We start from the raw sequence: 12,985 nt of genomic DNA, 5'->3' as shown, positions 1-12,985 counted from the left end.
TATATATATATATATATATAAATATATATTATATAGCAATCTGTTGCAGCATTTTTTATTACATTTTGCTGATATAGGTACATTTACTCAATTACTGTAACTAAGTACAATTTTTAGGTACTTGAGTATTTTACTAACACAAATATAATTTACTAATTATTATTTATTTGTATGGATTAAGCCACTCAGTAGTGTATAAAGTCATTCAAATTAGCACCACCTTTATCAGCTACAACAACAAAGTGATGTACAATAAATATAACCCAATTATATATCTTCTTGAAATACTTTTAGGACTTTTTGTTTAATGCTATTGGACTTACTTTTGTAGTTTTACTTTAAATTAAAAATACTTGAATACAAATGCTACTGTTTAACAGATAATACACTGTTCATCCATAAACATAGTCCTTGATAAATACATTCAGTAGTCTACTCAAGTAGCCTATATTTTGACTCGCGCATTGATATTTAAACTGATACGTGGTCACTGGTGTGCTGTTATCAGATATTATACCGCGGCCATGAGCGCGACTCAGCCAATCAGCAATCAGTAGCCTACTGGAACTCTTAAAATAAAATTAAAAAAAATACAGTCCATCACTATTCCGTGGACACATTTCAATGCCGTAGTTATCGCGATGCATTGGCTCTACGTCCATTACGTAAATATCACATTTTAGCTAATTTTCTAGTAGAAACAGACATCGCGCGGCGGTTTGTATGTGTTCATTCTTTGCTGGTAACCGAGTAAAAACGTAAAAAGAGATGTGAGTGAATGGTTCAAAGCAAGTCGGAGGCAAACAGCCCTACGAGTCGTGCACAGGGTCATTTGTGAGTAGGAGGAGCAGCTGAGGCAGATTAGATAGCTGCCAGGCAAACGTTTCATTGTTGCTCGTGCTAAACAGTTGCCGATTGGATTGACGGCGTGTATAGACTTCTGTTAATAAGAAGGTATGATGAATCGTTCGTCGTTTGTGTCGAATGAACGGGATATTGGGTGCATTTCGGATTGCCTTTGTTTCTCGGTAAAATGGCGGCTTGTCCTAGTTCTGGAAAACTAGAGCAACAACGCGACTCGACGATTTGTTTTCATTACGGCTGGATTTTGACGTCGAAAAGCACAAGAGCCTCGGTTTAAAGCGCAGAATCAACACCCACCGTAAAGATGCGGGCGTTATTGCGTTTCATATCTGCGTGGTGGCCGGTTAACGGTCACCGCTAACACGGCGCTGTCTCTCGGCCATCTGTGCGCACTGTGGCTCCCGTTGCAGGCTGCACACGGGGCTGCAGGCTCGCCAGTGTACGCTGCTTCAATGTTTGAATGCTCTTCCTGAAATAAACGCGTCCGACTGGAACAGTTTGAGCAGCTCTAGGTGTAGGATGCAGCTGCAAAGCGATAATTCGAGGCTATATGAGCTTTACGCATCATCGATAATGTCATGACTTTGAGTATCCGCCTCCTAAACGCGCCAAGTGCACGGCTTAAAAATGTGTAGGTAAACGCATTCCCCAGTCAAAGCATGCAGGTAGCACATCACCCAACGACTACATAACAACAACACGGGCTTTAAACGGGGGGGAAAGGGGCGCGTTCGTGGATCAAAAGTTACAAATATGGCTTCTCGTACTGCTTGCCTTGTTTATACCGCTGGAATTAAAAAGCTGAGCTGCGTTCTCAAACTGCACATCAAAGACGTGCACAAAAGTTGAAGCGGCGTACCTGCACCCCCCCCCCCCCCCCCCCCCCCCCCACTGTAAACGTGTTCGCAAAGCAACAATGTGACCCGCCGTCTCCATCATCTTTTATAACTTGTAGGAAACTTTGTGTCCCCCCACGCCAAGACATCACACGAACGAGTCTCCATTTGCTGAGAGGGAAAACATTACCAGCGAGATATGAGGCCAACTTACATCTGATGGAGTGCGGTTTCGCAACTCTAGATGAATTCTTTTCTTCATGTCCATCCTTGATCAGCGCGCCCGCGATACGATACCCACTTTTTAATAATTACTGCAAATGCAACTATACCACCTCTAGAACAGACTGCTGTTGTTCATTCAAACTTGATCCGCTCGGTGGGCGGGAGCACGTCTCGGGATTGTCGTCACCGCCGACCAATAGCAGGAGCCAAATAAAGAGGGAACGGATTTACAGACGCACAGGCCAATGAAGGCACCCTTTTAAAACTGGGTGGGGTTTTGTTGTCGAAGTTCGGTTGTTTTGTTAACTTAAGTTTACATGGATAATGGGGTGCTTTAATGTTTCCCCCCGAATACCTGCCATGGGACAGGGGGGGGGGGCACATGTCTGTCGGTGCATAAGTATTCATCCACCTCACTCCAAGCCTTGTGTTATGGAGCTCTTAGATTCTGTTTGATTTCAGTCTGACATAAAACAACATATCCATTATTATACATCTGTCATAATACATACAAAAGAACAACAGACGAAAACAATCACTGATTAAATCCCACATGGGGGGAGGCAATAAATAGCATGCAACACAAACAAGCTGTTATGCTCAAAACTGAAGAATGATGGAAAAAATAAATAAAATATAGACTCACCGATTTTGTTGTAGTTTTTCCTTGGAAAATACTGATAACTGTTATTGCATTTAACACTATAAAAATGGGACCACCATGAATTAAAGATATGCTTGAATAGGTGTCAGTTCATATAACTGCAAAGAGTAGCAAAAATAAGCAAATGAAAAGCAAAATGAAATAAGATAATGAAACTAGTTTCATGTTCAAAAAAATGTCATTTGCTTCTGAATCATTTGTGGTAAAGTATTATGCTTTTTTTTATTTTGATAATAAATCCATGTCGTATTGCATTAAACACTCCAAAAGCTCAGTCAGTTAACTTTTTCTCATCAGATCATGTCAGACCTCCCCCGAGTGGCTTTCCCATAATGTCTGGGAGTGTTTCTCTTCCAGAATCATCAGCTAGGAGAGGATCAGCAGGCAGGAGAGCTCAGTCTGAGGCATTCATCCACAAGGGGGAAGCAGAGCTACCAGTCTGGAGCCTGTGACCATCACACCAGTATTAAATTCCCCTTTTCACATGAACTATTGATACAAGGTTGTTGTTTTTTTAAGCAGAAATAACCCTTGCTGAGGAGAAGGTTTAATCCCATTGCTAGCACAATCCACTTTGTGATGAAAAGGAGCTGGTCTAATGAAGCCACAAGCGTAGTCTAAGCAAACTAAAGACCTAATGTGGAGAGAAAATGGTGAAATATGTCAGCCTGAAAGGAGTATGCGTCTGCCAAAGAGCATTGCATGCCAATGGCTATCAAAAGGGAGGACTGTCTCACTTCTTGTCTGTGTAACTTTATTAGTGTGATAAATAACGGGTATGTTAATGATAAGGAGACATGTGAGTAACTGCCAATAACGCTATTATTGCTGCCTACGTCGCTCCCGTCAGCCTCAGAGGCAATCTGCCAGTCAGTTGCCTTTTCTCCTCTCGGCTTCACACAGCCTATTCCACACATTAACGCCCTGCTCTGCTCCATTAGTGTCAAACAAGCCACATTAGAAAAGCAGCACACATGCATCACAGTTAATGAAGCTAACTTTTCCATGTATTATTAATCTGGTATAAAAACTTGATAGATAATGCATGCAATGCATGATAGCTGCTAAATGTGGCTTTGTCTGCGCCACCAAGACAATAAAACAGGCCACGATTGAGAATCCAAGCCGTTTCTCTTTAACCTTTTGAAATCCAGTTTTATATTCTCATATTACCTCTTACTGTAAATAGCATAAAGGTTGTGAATGTTGACACCATCAACTATAAATTGTGCATCAGCTTCTCCCTCAAGTGGTATGAGGGAAAATATTCACACCCAAAGACACCATGTTTTTTGGGGGGGTAGTTGGGATGAAGATGTTTAGATAGAAACACGACTACCCGAGGGTGACTCTGTCCTTTTCCACCATGAAGAGTTCACCCTGGGAAAACAGCTGATTGAGCCAAGCATGGCCTCTTGAATTTTTTGAACCTCATGAATAACTATTCAAACTGCAGGTGTTGTCCATACGAAATGAGGCGTTCAGTGACGCTGCACGATTTACCTTTAGCCTTACATTTGCCCAGAAACAAATGTTGATGGATTATTATTTCAATCAGGTGTAGGAAGGCTTTTCTTATTTTACTTTATTTAAATAGTAAATCACATTGATCAAGATCTTATTAACAAGTGAGACCTGAGTACAGAGGACACATAAATCTAGCGCCTGATCAGACAGCGGGTTTTAGCTGCCTGAGGCAGCTTAATGTTTTCAACTAGTGCAGTGTAGGGCTGCGGGGCTGAGAGTTTGGCCTGTGGCATTGCGGCTCGCAGCTTTCTCGAGAACCGCTCATCTCATCAACTTCACATTCACATGTTTTTTTGGGGTCCTAAGTAATACACCTGCCATGACAAAGTTGCATCACATACCCGGGTGTCTACTTACAGTCCGAAACACAGGTGAACTACAGTCTGGTTCAACGGAGAAAAACACCAAGCAGACTTTATCATTAGGCAAGGTTGGGAACTGCCTGGGGGCCAGAGGTAAAAGGGCCCTACACAGCTATAGATATATTATGTTTAGAAATGAAAAAATATTGAGTATGTTACTATTCTAACTCATTGTACCCCCCCCAAATAACTTACATAGGCCCCAAAAGCTTAACCCCCATGTTGTCCTCTGGTCAAATTGACCCATTTTCCTATATCAATGTTCTTTTTTACCTACCTAATTGTAATTACCCAAAATAACATGATTGATTCCACACAACGCTCTTTGGCAAGTACAAATCTCTACTTTCATTCATTCTGGGGTGTCTTATTCAATTTTATAGCATTTGAAAAAAAAAAAATTGAAATAGTATTGAGTAAAAGTTGGCATATTTCAGTCTGTGATTATCCATCAACATAAATTCCTTTAATTTCCTCTGCTTTTCTAACTCAAACATTAGGTATAATTTCCTATAAATGAGGTTTATTGACCAAAAATTCCAAAAATAACTTTAAAAGTAAAGTTAATAAGTTAGTGTTGTGACAAAAAAGTGACAAACATTGAAAAAAAAGTGTCAAAAGTGTAAGAAAAAGAACAACGTAAGAAAAAGTTAAAAATATTGATATAAAGCGCCAACACAAGGGTTAGAAAACTGAACTCAGCAAATATTACTGACTTACTGTGCACTGCTACATCAGAATTGTAGGGGACTAAATTTAACACAAAAAGTGAGTTTGGTGGCAATAAATCTTATACTGTTGGAAAGTCTTTTGAGTTCCCTTTCTAATGGTGAACCATTTGTGGGAGGAGCAGCAGCGCTGAGTATGTGGGTTACGCCCATGAAAACTATGCCAAATCTTCTCTGCCATTGCCAAACAGGTTATTTTGCTGTTGCTATTGACACTTGTTTTGAGCTTTTGGTATCCCCAGGTGTTGCCAATCAGACACCTGATTGGCAACTTGGGCGTGCTGTTCGTGCCAGAGTGACCAACACAACCACGTTGGCATGCGACAAATGCTGGCTGAAGAATGGGATGTATGAGGAGGAGGTGCCAGGCGGTTGTGGTGGCTGTGTATGGTTATTGTTAAATTGCTAATATGTCTTTTTTCTTCACACTTCAATCATCCAATCCATCAAACACCAAACGAGTCAATGGCAGAATAAGCTGTTGGCATTGGCAGAGAAGATCTGGCAAATATTTCATGAGTGCAACCCTTATACTCATCCTATAAATGCATGTCTGCCTGTTTAGTTCCATTTGAAAGGGAACTAAACAGGCTTTCCAACAATAGAAGATTTATTGCCAAAAAGCATTGTTACCACAGAGAAATAATCTACCAAACACAAAGTGCCTTACTTTTTCCCTACCTGACAGAAAAAGTTACTAGTTATGTTTCAGGTTCAGATTTTACTCACAAAACAAAATTAAAAAAACAAAACGATTAAAAAATGATGCATTATTATTCATTAAACTATCCAGCATTATATTAGAGTTGAACGCTGCACCTTGAACCTGAAATGTTTTGAGTAGGCCTACTTCTTTTGCCACTACAAACACCAACGTTTCCCCAGTTAGAGAGAGTGAGAACGTAAAGGAAGACGCTGTTTGCATGAGACCCGACTCAAGCAGTCATTCTGCGTGTTGTTTCGGTGCTCCTCATGTTCACAGTGCTCTCCGGGGTAACATCATTCCACTACGTCAGCGTCAGGTACAGGCCGTTATTATACATCCATGGACCATGGTATCTATACCACGGTCCAAAAGCTGAACTTTTGCACCGGACCCAGGGTGAATCTGAGTGAGACCTGCCTGGAGAAAAGAGAGGCTTTGCCCCGATAAAGGTCGGGAGATGATGTTATCTTCTGCTCAGGTGTGTATTAACAGCTTAGAGCAATTTAATAAAGTCTGTGGCTTTTTGTGTGATACCTAGTGTATACCTCTAAGTGAATTTAAGTTGGGCTTTCATTGTGAAGGGAAGAAACGGAAGTGGAGCTAGCGTTATGCGCTGCTGTTGTCTCTATGGGAGTTATTTAAAGGTCCAATGACATGGTGCTCTTTGGATGCTTTTATAAAGACCTTAGTGGGCCCCTAATACCATATCTGAGGTCTCTTTTATATAGACCTTAGTGGTCCCTAATACTGTATCTGAAAGTCTCTTTATATAGACCTTAGTGGTCCCTAATACTGTATCTGAGTCTCTTTTATATAGACCTTAGTGGTCCCTTACTGTATCTGAAGTCTCTTTATATAGACTTAGTGGTCCCTTATACTGTATCGAAGTCTCTTTTATAAGACCTTAGTGGTCCCTAATACTGAGTCTGAAGTCTCTTTTATTAGACCTTAGTGGTCCTTATACTGTATCTAAAGTCTCTTATATAGACTTAGTGGTCCCTTATACTGTACTAAGTCTCTTTTATATAGACCTTAGTGGTCCCCTAATACTGTATCTGAAGTCTCTTTACCTAAATTCAGCCTTGGTGCAGAATTACAGCCACTAGAGCCAGTCCCACAATCAGCGTTGCCATATCTGAGTCTGTAGCTTTTGAGGAGGAGAGGGGGGGGGCAAAGTGGAGGCTGGGAGTGACCATCTGCCACTGCTCGTTTGAAAGCCATGATGTCTCTCTCTCTCTCATGGGTGGGCCAAATTCTCTGGGCGGGCAAAGCAGAGAAAGGGGAGGTAACCTTGCCCCCTTATGACCTCAAAGGAGCAAGATTCCAGATCGGGCTACTGGGGGACCAAAGGCAAGCTGGGGGAACTCATGTTTATAATAAAAAAAAGGTGAAATTTCCATGTCATGGGCCCTTCAAAGATGTATGGTTCAGATTACGGAGCCTCCTGTTTGTTTTATTACCCTCGGCTACAGCAGTTTGAATGCATTAGCTCAGAGGGCTAACTTAGCTTATCACTTTAGATTCCTTCTTTTATAGATAGCTGAGTCTGTTTACATCCGTACAAAAACGTGCTGCATGGGTCGTCTGGCGTGCGTGCAGGTCACCACATTTTTAAGATAGATAATTATTAGACCCAAGGTCCATTTAGAAAAACAAAAAAACATACAACACAATTAAAAAAGGACAGAAAGCCGCACAGACTCACTCAGAGATTTAACTGTCTTTAGTTGGATAAGTTAGATTAGTGTGGTGTCACAAAGTAGGAATTGAGGACCCAAAGGCAGAGATGAGGCAGGCAGGCAGGAGTGAGTTCAACAAGGGTTTTTTTTAACAAAAAGAGAATGTCCAAATTAACACAGGGATCAAAAATGCAAAAAACAAACAACACAAGGAAAAAACAAAGTCCCAAATCCAAAAAAGTCCAAAGAGAAAAGGGAAAACAAAAACCAGGAGCACAGAAACTGGAGAGAAACTCATGGGGAAATAATAACCTCAGGGAAGAGTCCAAAGGCAGAACACACCAACGGGAACAGGCCAACAGCGAACAAACACACAAAAAGATCCGATGAGAGACAAAGGGAGCACAGAGGGTAAATACAAGAGGAGCAGACAAGGAACAGGCGATACAACAGGTGAAACACATCAGGACGGCAATCAAAGTTGGGAAACACAAGGCAGGTCGTACAACCAGGCAAGAAAAACAGGAAACAGAACGGACACAGGACAGGAAGTACAACTAGGCAACAAGGGAGGACACACGGAGTACAACAGAAAACAGGAAACAGAACACAACGCTCTTTGGCAAGTACAAATCTCTACTTTCATTAATCTTGGGGTGTCTCATTCAATTTTTTAGCATTTGTAAAAAATGGAAGTAGTTTCAAAATAGTATTGAGTAAAAGTTAACTTTTTCCAGTCTGTGATTATCCATCAACTTCCATTCTTTCAATTTTAGTCTGGATAATTCCTAATTTCTGCTTTTCTAACTCAAACATTAGGTATAATTTCCTATAAATGAGGTTTATTGACCCTAAATTCCCAAAATAACTGTAAACCTAAAGTTAATAAGTTAGTGTTACGTAGTGTTAAAAACATTGAAAAAAGCGTCAAAAGTGATTAAAAAAAAGTGAAATAAAAAAATGGTTGGCTGATTCTATAGTTGCATGCCAAGAATAAAAAAAAAGATGCAACTGGTCTAAATGGTGCAACAAATCCTCCAATATACTGTACATCTATCTATAAATTGCAGGAACGTGTGTGTGTGTGTGTGTGTGTGTGTGTGTGTGTGTGATGGCTTTCGAATGTTACAGGTGCCCCAGACATGGGTTTAACGATGGCTAAACAATAAAAGCGAGTGCAGTCTTTAAGGATTTAAACAGCTCTTTACTCCAGAACACTGAATATAACATTTATTCAGGTTTTGTACTTTTAAGATACTTTAGCATTTTAATTTCATGCTGCTTTTTACCCAAGACGAATAAGTACTTAGTTAATTCCTCATTGGGGAAATTTAATTTTTACACTCTATTGTTATTCGTGACACACTTTATCCCCAAATACACACACTGAACCCACGGTACAGACGTTATTAGTGGAGAGATGTCAGAGCGAAGGGCTGCCACATTCTCAGCACAGTTGGGGGTTTGGTGCCTTGTTTAAGGGCACCTCGGCAGTGCCCAGGAGGTGAACTGGCACCGCTCCAGCTACCAGTTCCCACTCCGTACTCAGTACGTGTGGGACTTGAACCACCCTCCGGTTCCCATCCATGCACCTACAGCTGGGCAAAGCTCTGCCGTTTATGCACTGAACAACATTATAAACGCAACACTTTTGCTTTTGCCCCATTTTTCATGAGCTGAACTCAAAGAACTAAGACAAAAGGCTTATTCCTCTCAAATATTGTTCACAAAAGTGTCCAAATCTGTGTTAGTAGTGAGCACGTCTTCTTTACCGAGATACTCCATCCACCTCACAGGTGTGGCATACCAAGATGCTGCGTAGACAGCACAATCATAGCACAGGTGTGCCTTAGGCTGGCCACAATAAAAGGCCACTCTAAAAAATGTTATACTGTATTGGGGGGGGGGGGGGGGGGGGGGGGGGGGGGGCAAAAACCAGTCCGTTTCTAGTGTTCAGTATAAATACATTACAATTCAAAGGGAAATATTGTATTTTTGACTCCTCTACATTTATTAGACAGCTTTAGCTACTTTACAGAATACGATTTAATGTACAAAACTTACTGTATTATACTGGGAGTGTAGTTATAAACTACCCCCCCCCCGTTTAAGAGTTCACTGGGTTATATGTAAGCTTGGCATTAGTTATGATCCTGAACTAACAAACATTTTAAGATATACATTTAATTAAAGTACCAGTATTATCCTCCAGGATCAGATGAGCTACGAAGCAGCAGCGTAACAGCGGAGATAGCTGTGGACGTCGATAGTAAAGCAGCCAGCTGCCTGGTTTGTGTATAAAGAGAGGAATGAGCTGTTCATCACAGTGTTGAACAATCCCTGGTGCTCGTGTGCACCTTAAAGACGTATATCGTGTTTGTTTCACCTTGGCATGGAGTTTAGGAGGAGATGGCTTGAACAACTTGTCTGAGGGACAGCCCTTGAAGTCAGTTATTGTTTTCACTTTGCAGAGAGCTGTAGAGTTTTCTGGCTGGAGTTTGTACACTTCCCCTGATTTAACAAAACTACCACTGGTGTTTTATTGTGTCAGAAACTGCATCTGTGAAATCATTTTTTTAAATGGTTTATTCGTTTTAAGACTGTGTGTGAAATACCCAGGGTGAATTTTGTGAGCTCTATGCTGCCTCTCTCTCCTCCTGCTGGCTACTGTCAGCGGTATCTAAATTTATCTGGAAAGGCAAGCGGCCGCGACTTAAGATGTCTACTTTACAGAGGAGAAGAGAGCATGGTGGCCTTAGGGTTCCCAACTTTAAACATTATTTCCGGTCCTTCATATTGAGACCCCTTCTCAATTGGTTTAGTCCAGATATGTCTCTCTGATGGCGCACCTTGGACAGTGCTATGACAGAGCCTTGGTCACTCCATGACGTTCTCTTGCTACGCTTTGGCCCCATTATCTCTCCTCTTATCAAAACTTGGAGATTAGCTTAAACACACTGCCATTTAGCTTTTCCCCCCCATTATTCAATAATACAGCACTCCTGATTGGGGGGAGGCTGATAACAGCTCCTCAGTGGGAACAAAGGGGAGTTCATTGTCTAAAAGACATTTTGGTGAGGTTGGCTTGTTACCCTTCTCTGACTTACAAAATGCATTTGGTCTGCCACGTTCCTCTTTTTTCTTTTACCTTCAGTTAAGGTCGGCACTCAAGGCCCACGGTGTCCCTTGGCGGAGGCCTTGGCCCGACCATCCTATTCGGAAGTTATTTACTGTGCAGCCTAAAAACTTATTGAGAGGATCTGGGCATGTGATTGCCCAGACCTCGCTCTCGATGTATGAATGTATGGTCTAACATTCCAGAAGTATCTCGCAATCCAGATCATCAGCAGATTCACTACAATTTCCTACATAGGACATATCTTACCCCCGTGTAAATGCATCATATGAAAATAATTGACATCCCTTAATGCACTTTCTGTCCAATTAAAGCACAAGGTAAGTTTCTTCATTTATTCTGGGAGTGCTCTCTCTCAGTGTTTGGTAGAGCATTGCTGAGTCCTCAAGGTCAATGCTGCAGCCTTTTCTGTTGTTTGTGTGCGTGATTGGTCCCTTGTCTTGTGTCTGTCTGTCTGTGCGTGTGTGTCTTTTTCTGTGTGTCTGTTTCTGCATGTGTTGTTGTGTCTCCCTCCCTCCCCTCTTCCCTCTCTGTGTTTTTGTGGCCCTGGGACGCGTTCCTATGTCCCAGTGTGTTGTGTGTGTGTAACAATTCGCGAACATTATGTTATCTACATTATGTTTTCTGAAAAAAAAAGAAAAAAGAATTCATCATAAAAAAAGATTGTTTGTGAAATATGTGACACTAAAAGTAGCGCCTGTACACACAAACTTCATGGAGTCATGTTTTTATGATTCTGTTTGAGAAACATCTTCTGATTTTCCATGCAGGAGGTCTATGTTCCGGATCCTCGGCTGTCTGACTTTGAATTTAAAGTTTCAGCAAAACAACTTGTTTAAGACAGAATCTTTAGACTTGTATTTCAGGATTCGCCGGCATGGGAAATCATTTCATCGGCTCTTTCAAGCAAATCCTACTGAGGCATCAGCCACTTCTTTATCAACTCATGTGTTTTTTTAATCTGCAGCAGATGCTGTTCCTAGTACTGGCCCTCTGATTTGTGAATGCAAGTTTCCCAGTGGAAAAATAACATTCACTATATTGGAAATGCATACAATACATACAAGTTATGTAGATAGATAATGCACTTTACATTTAGAATTTTTTGTGAATTCCCAAGGTTCGATGTTTGATACTGTAGTGTTTAGGTCATGCTGCTTGTGTCTCCCTTGTGGATGATACATGTAATATTTAGTTTTATTTGCTAGTTTATTAAACAGGGACAACACGGGTAAGCACAGGGAGAAGCAAGCAGTGTTTTGTTTTTAATGCCATACTGTATGGCCTTTGAAGTGCATTTTCTGTATGATAGTTGCCATATAAATAAATGTATACTTATTATTATTATTAGCTATTAAATATACAGTATACGTGGATAAAACTGATTCAGGATAAAAATGCATGTGTGTATGCATTATACAATATCATATAGGTGTGTGTAGAAGTGAATCTATATATAAGTTAAATTATAAGTTCCTTCTTTACATCTGTTGTTGGTTAAACCACCATTTTACTTTTATTGTGAAAACTTGTTTTTTTTCAATAAGGCATTCCATAATTGCAACCTTTTACAGACAAAGATGACCAAACGTTGTTCTGTGCGAGCCATACATGCACCAATTTGATGCAGAGCAACACAAATGGAATATGAGACCCTTAAATCATTAAATATAACACTTCTAATTCTGAAAAGAAGATGAGCTTGTGCACTGTATTCTCTGTTTGGTTAGTTTTCATTCAAAGGCCCTGCACACCCTTGGTGTTTTCACTTATTTAGCTCAAAGGTGCTCTAAGTGATGTTGGGTGATGTCACTTTTTGTTGACGATGAAGTATTGTCAAAGAAAACGGAGCCTAGCTTGGTGTAACAAAAATATAGTAATAACGGCAACAGGTGTAAATGTAGTGGTGCATATCATGTGTAACAGAAATGAAGGATGATCTGAAGAAAACTGAACTCAATGCTTGTGGAAAGTGTGCATGTGAAAGAGGTCATGTACCACTAGAGGGTGATATTTGTTAAGAAGAGATGGCATCATCACGCCATGTCGGCCATCTTTTGGAAATATAGAGATGGATAATATCTGTTGTTAAGTTTAACATTGTGGATTAAATTACGATAGAAATTGCTGGCAATAAGCCTCATTGTAAAAGCATGTGTAAAGGTAATGAAGGCATTCAAATCTCTATTTTTATTTCACTGCTAAAAGCAATTCAACAACTTCAGCTATTGTAGATGATCACAAATCCTCCACAACTT

General features: G+C 40.6%; 1 protein-coding gene across 5 annotated transcripts in view; it reads right to left on the bottom strand.

Annotated features, from left to right (window-relative positions):
• anp32a (acidic (leucine-rich) nuclear phosphoprotein 32 family, member A) overlaps window positions 1–2,130 on the bottom strand; it is a 5,990-nt gene extending 3,860 nt beyond the window's left edge. For 4 of the 5 annotated variants that reach the window (XM_032510367.1, XM_032510270.1, XM_032510298.1 and 1 more), the window contains exon 1: window positions 1,915–2,130. In XM_032510367.1, coding sequence (XP_032366258.1) covers window positions 1,915–1,968 — 54 coding nt within the window. In that variant the 5' untranslated portion in view covers window positions 1,969–2,130. Of the gene's footprint in view, window positions 1–1,161; window positions 1,594–1,914 lie in introns of those variants that run through there. The other variant, XM_032510318.1, reaches the window with a different exon arrangement.
• Window positions 2,131–12,985: the final 10,855 nt, after the last annotated feature.

The sequence above is a fragment of the Etheostoma spectabile genome, chromosome 1 (genome assembly GCF_008692095.1).
Source record: "Etheostoma spectabile isolate EspeVRDwgs_2016 chromosome 1, UIUC_Espe_1.0, whole genome shotgun sequence".
Lineage (NCBI taxonomy): Eukaryota > Metazoa > Chordata > Actinopteri > Perciformes > Percidae > Etheostoma > Etheostoma spectabile.
This window is presented reverse-complemented; position numbering and strand designations above follow the sequence as displayed.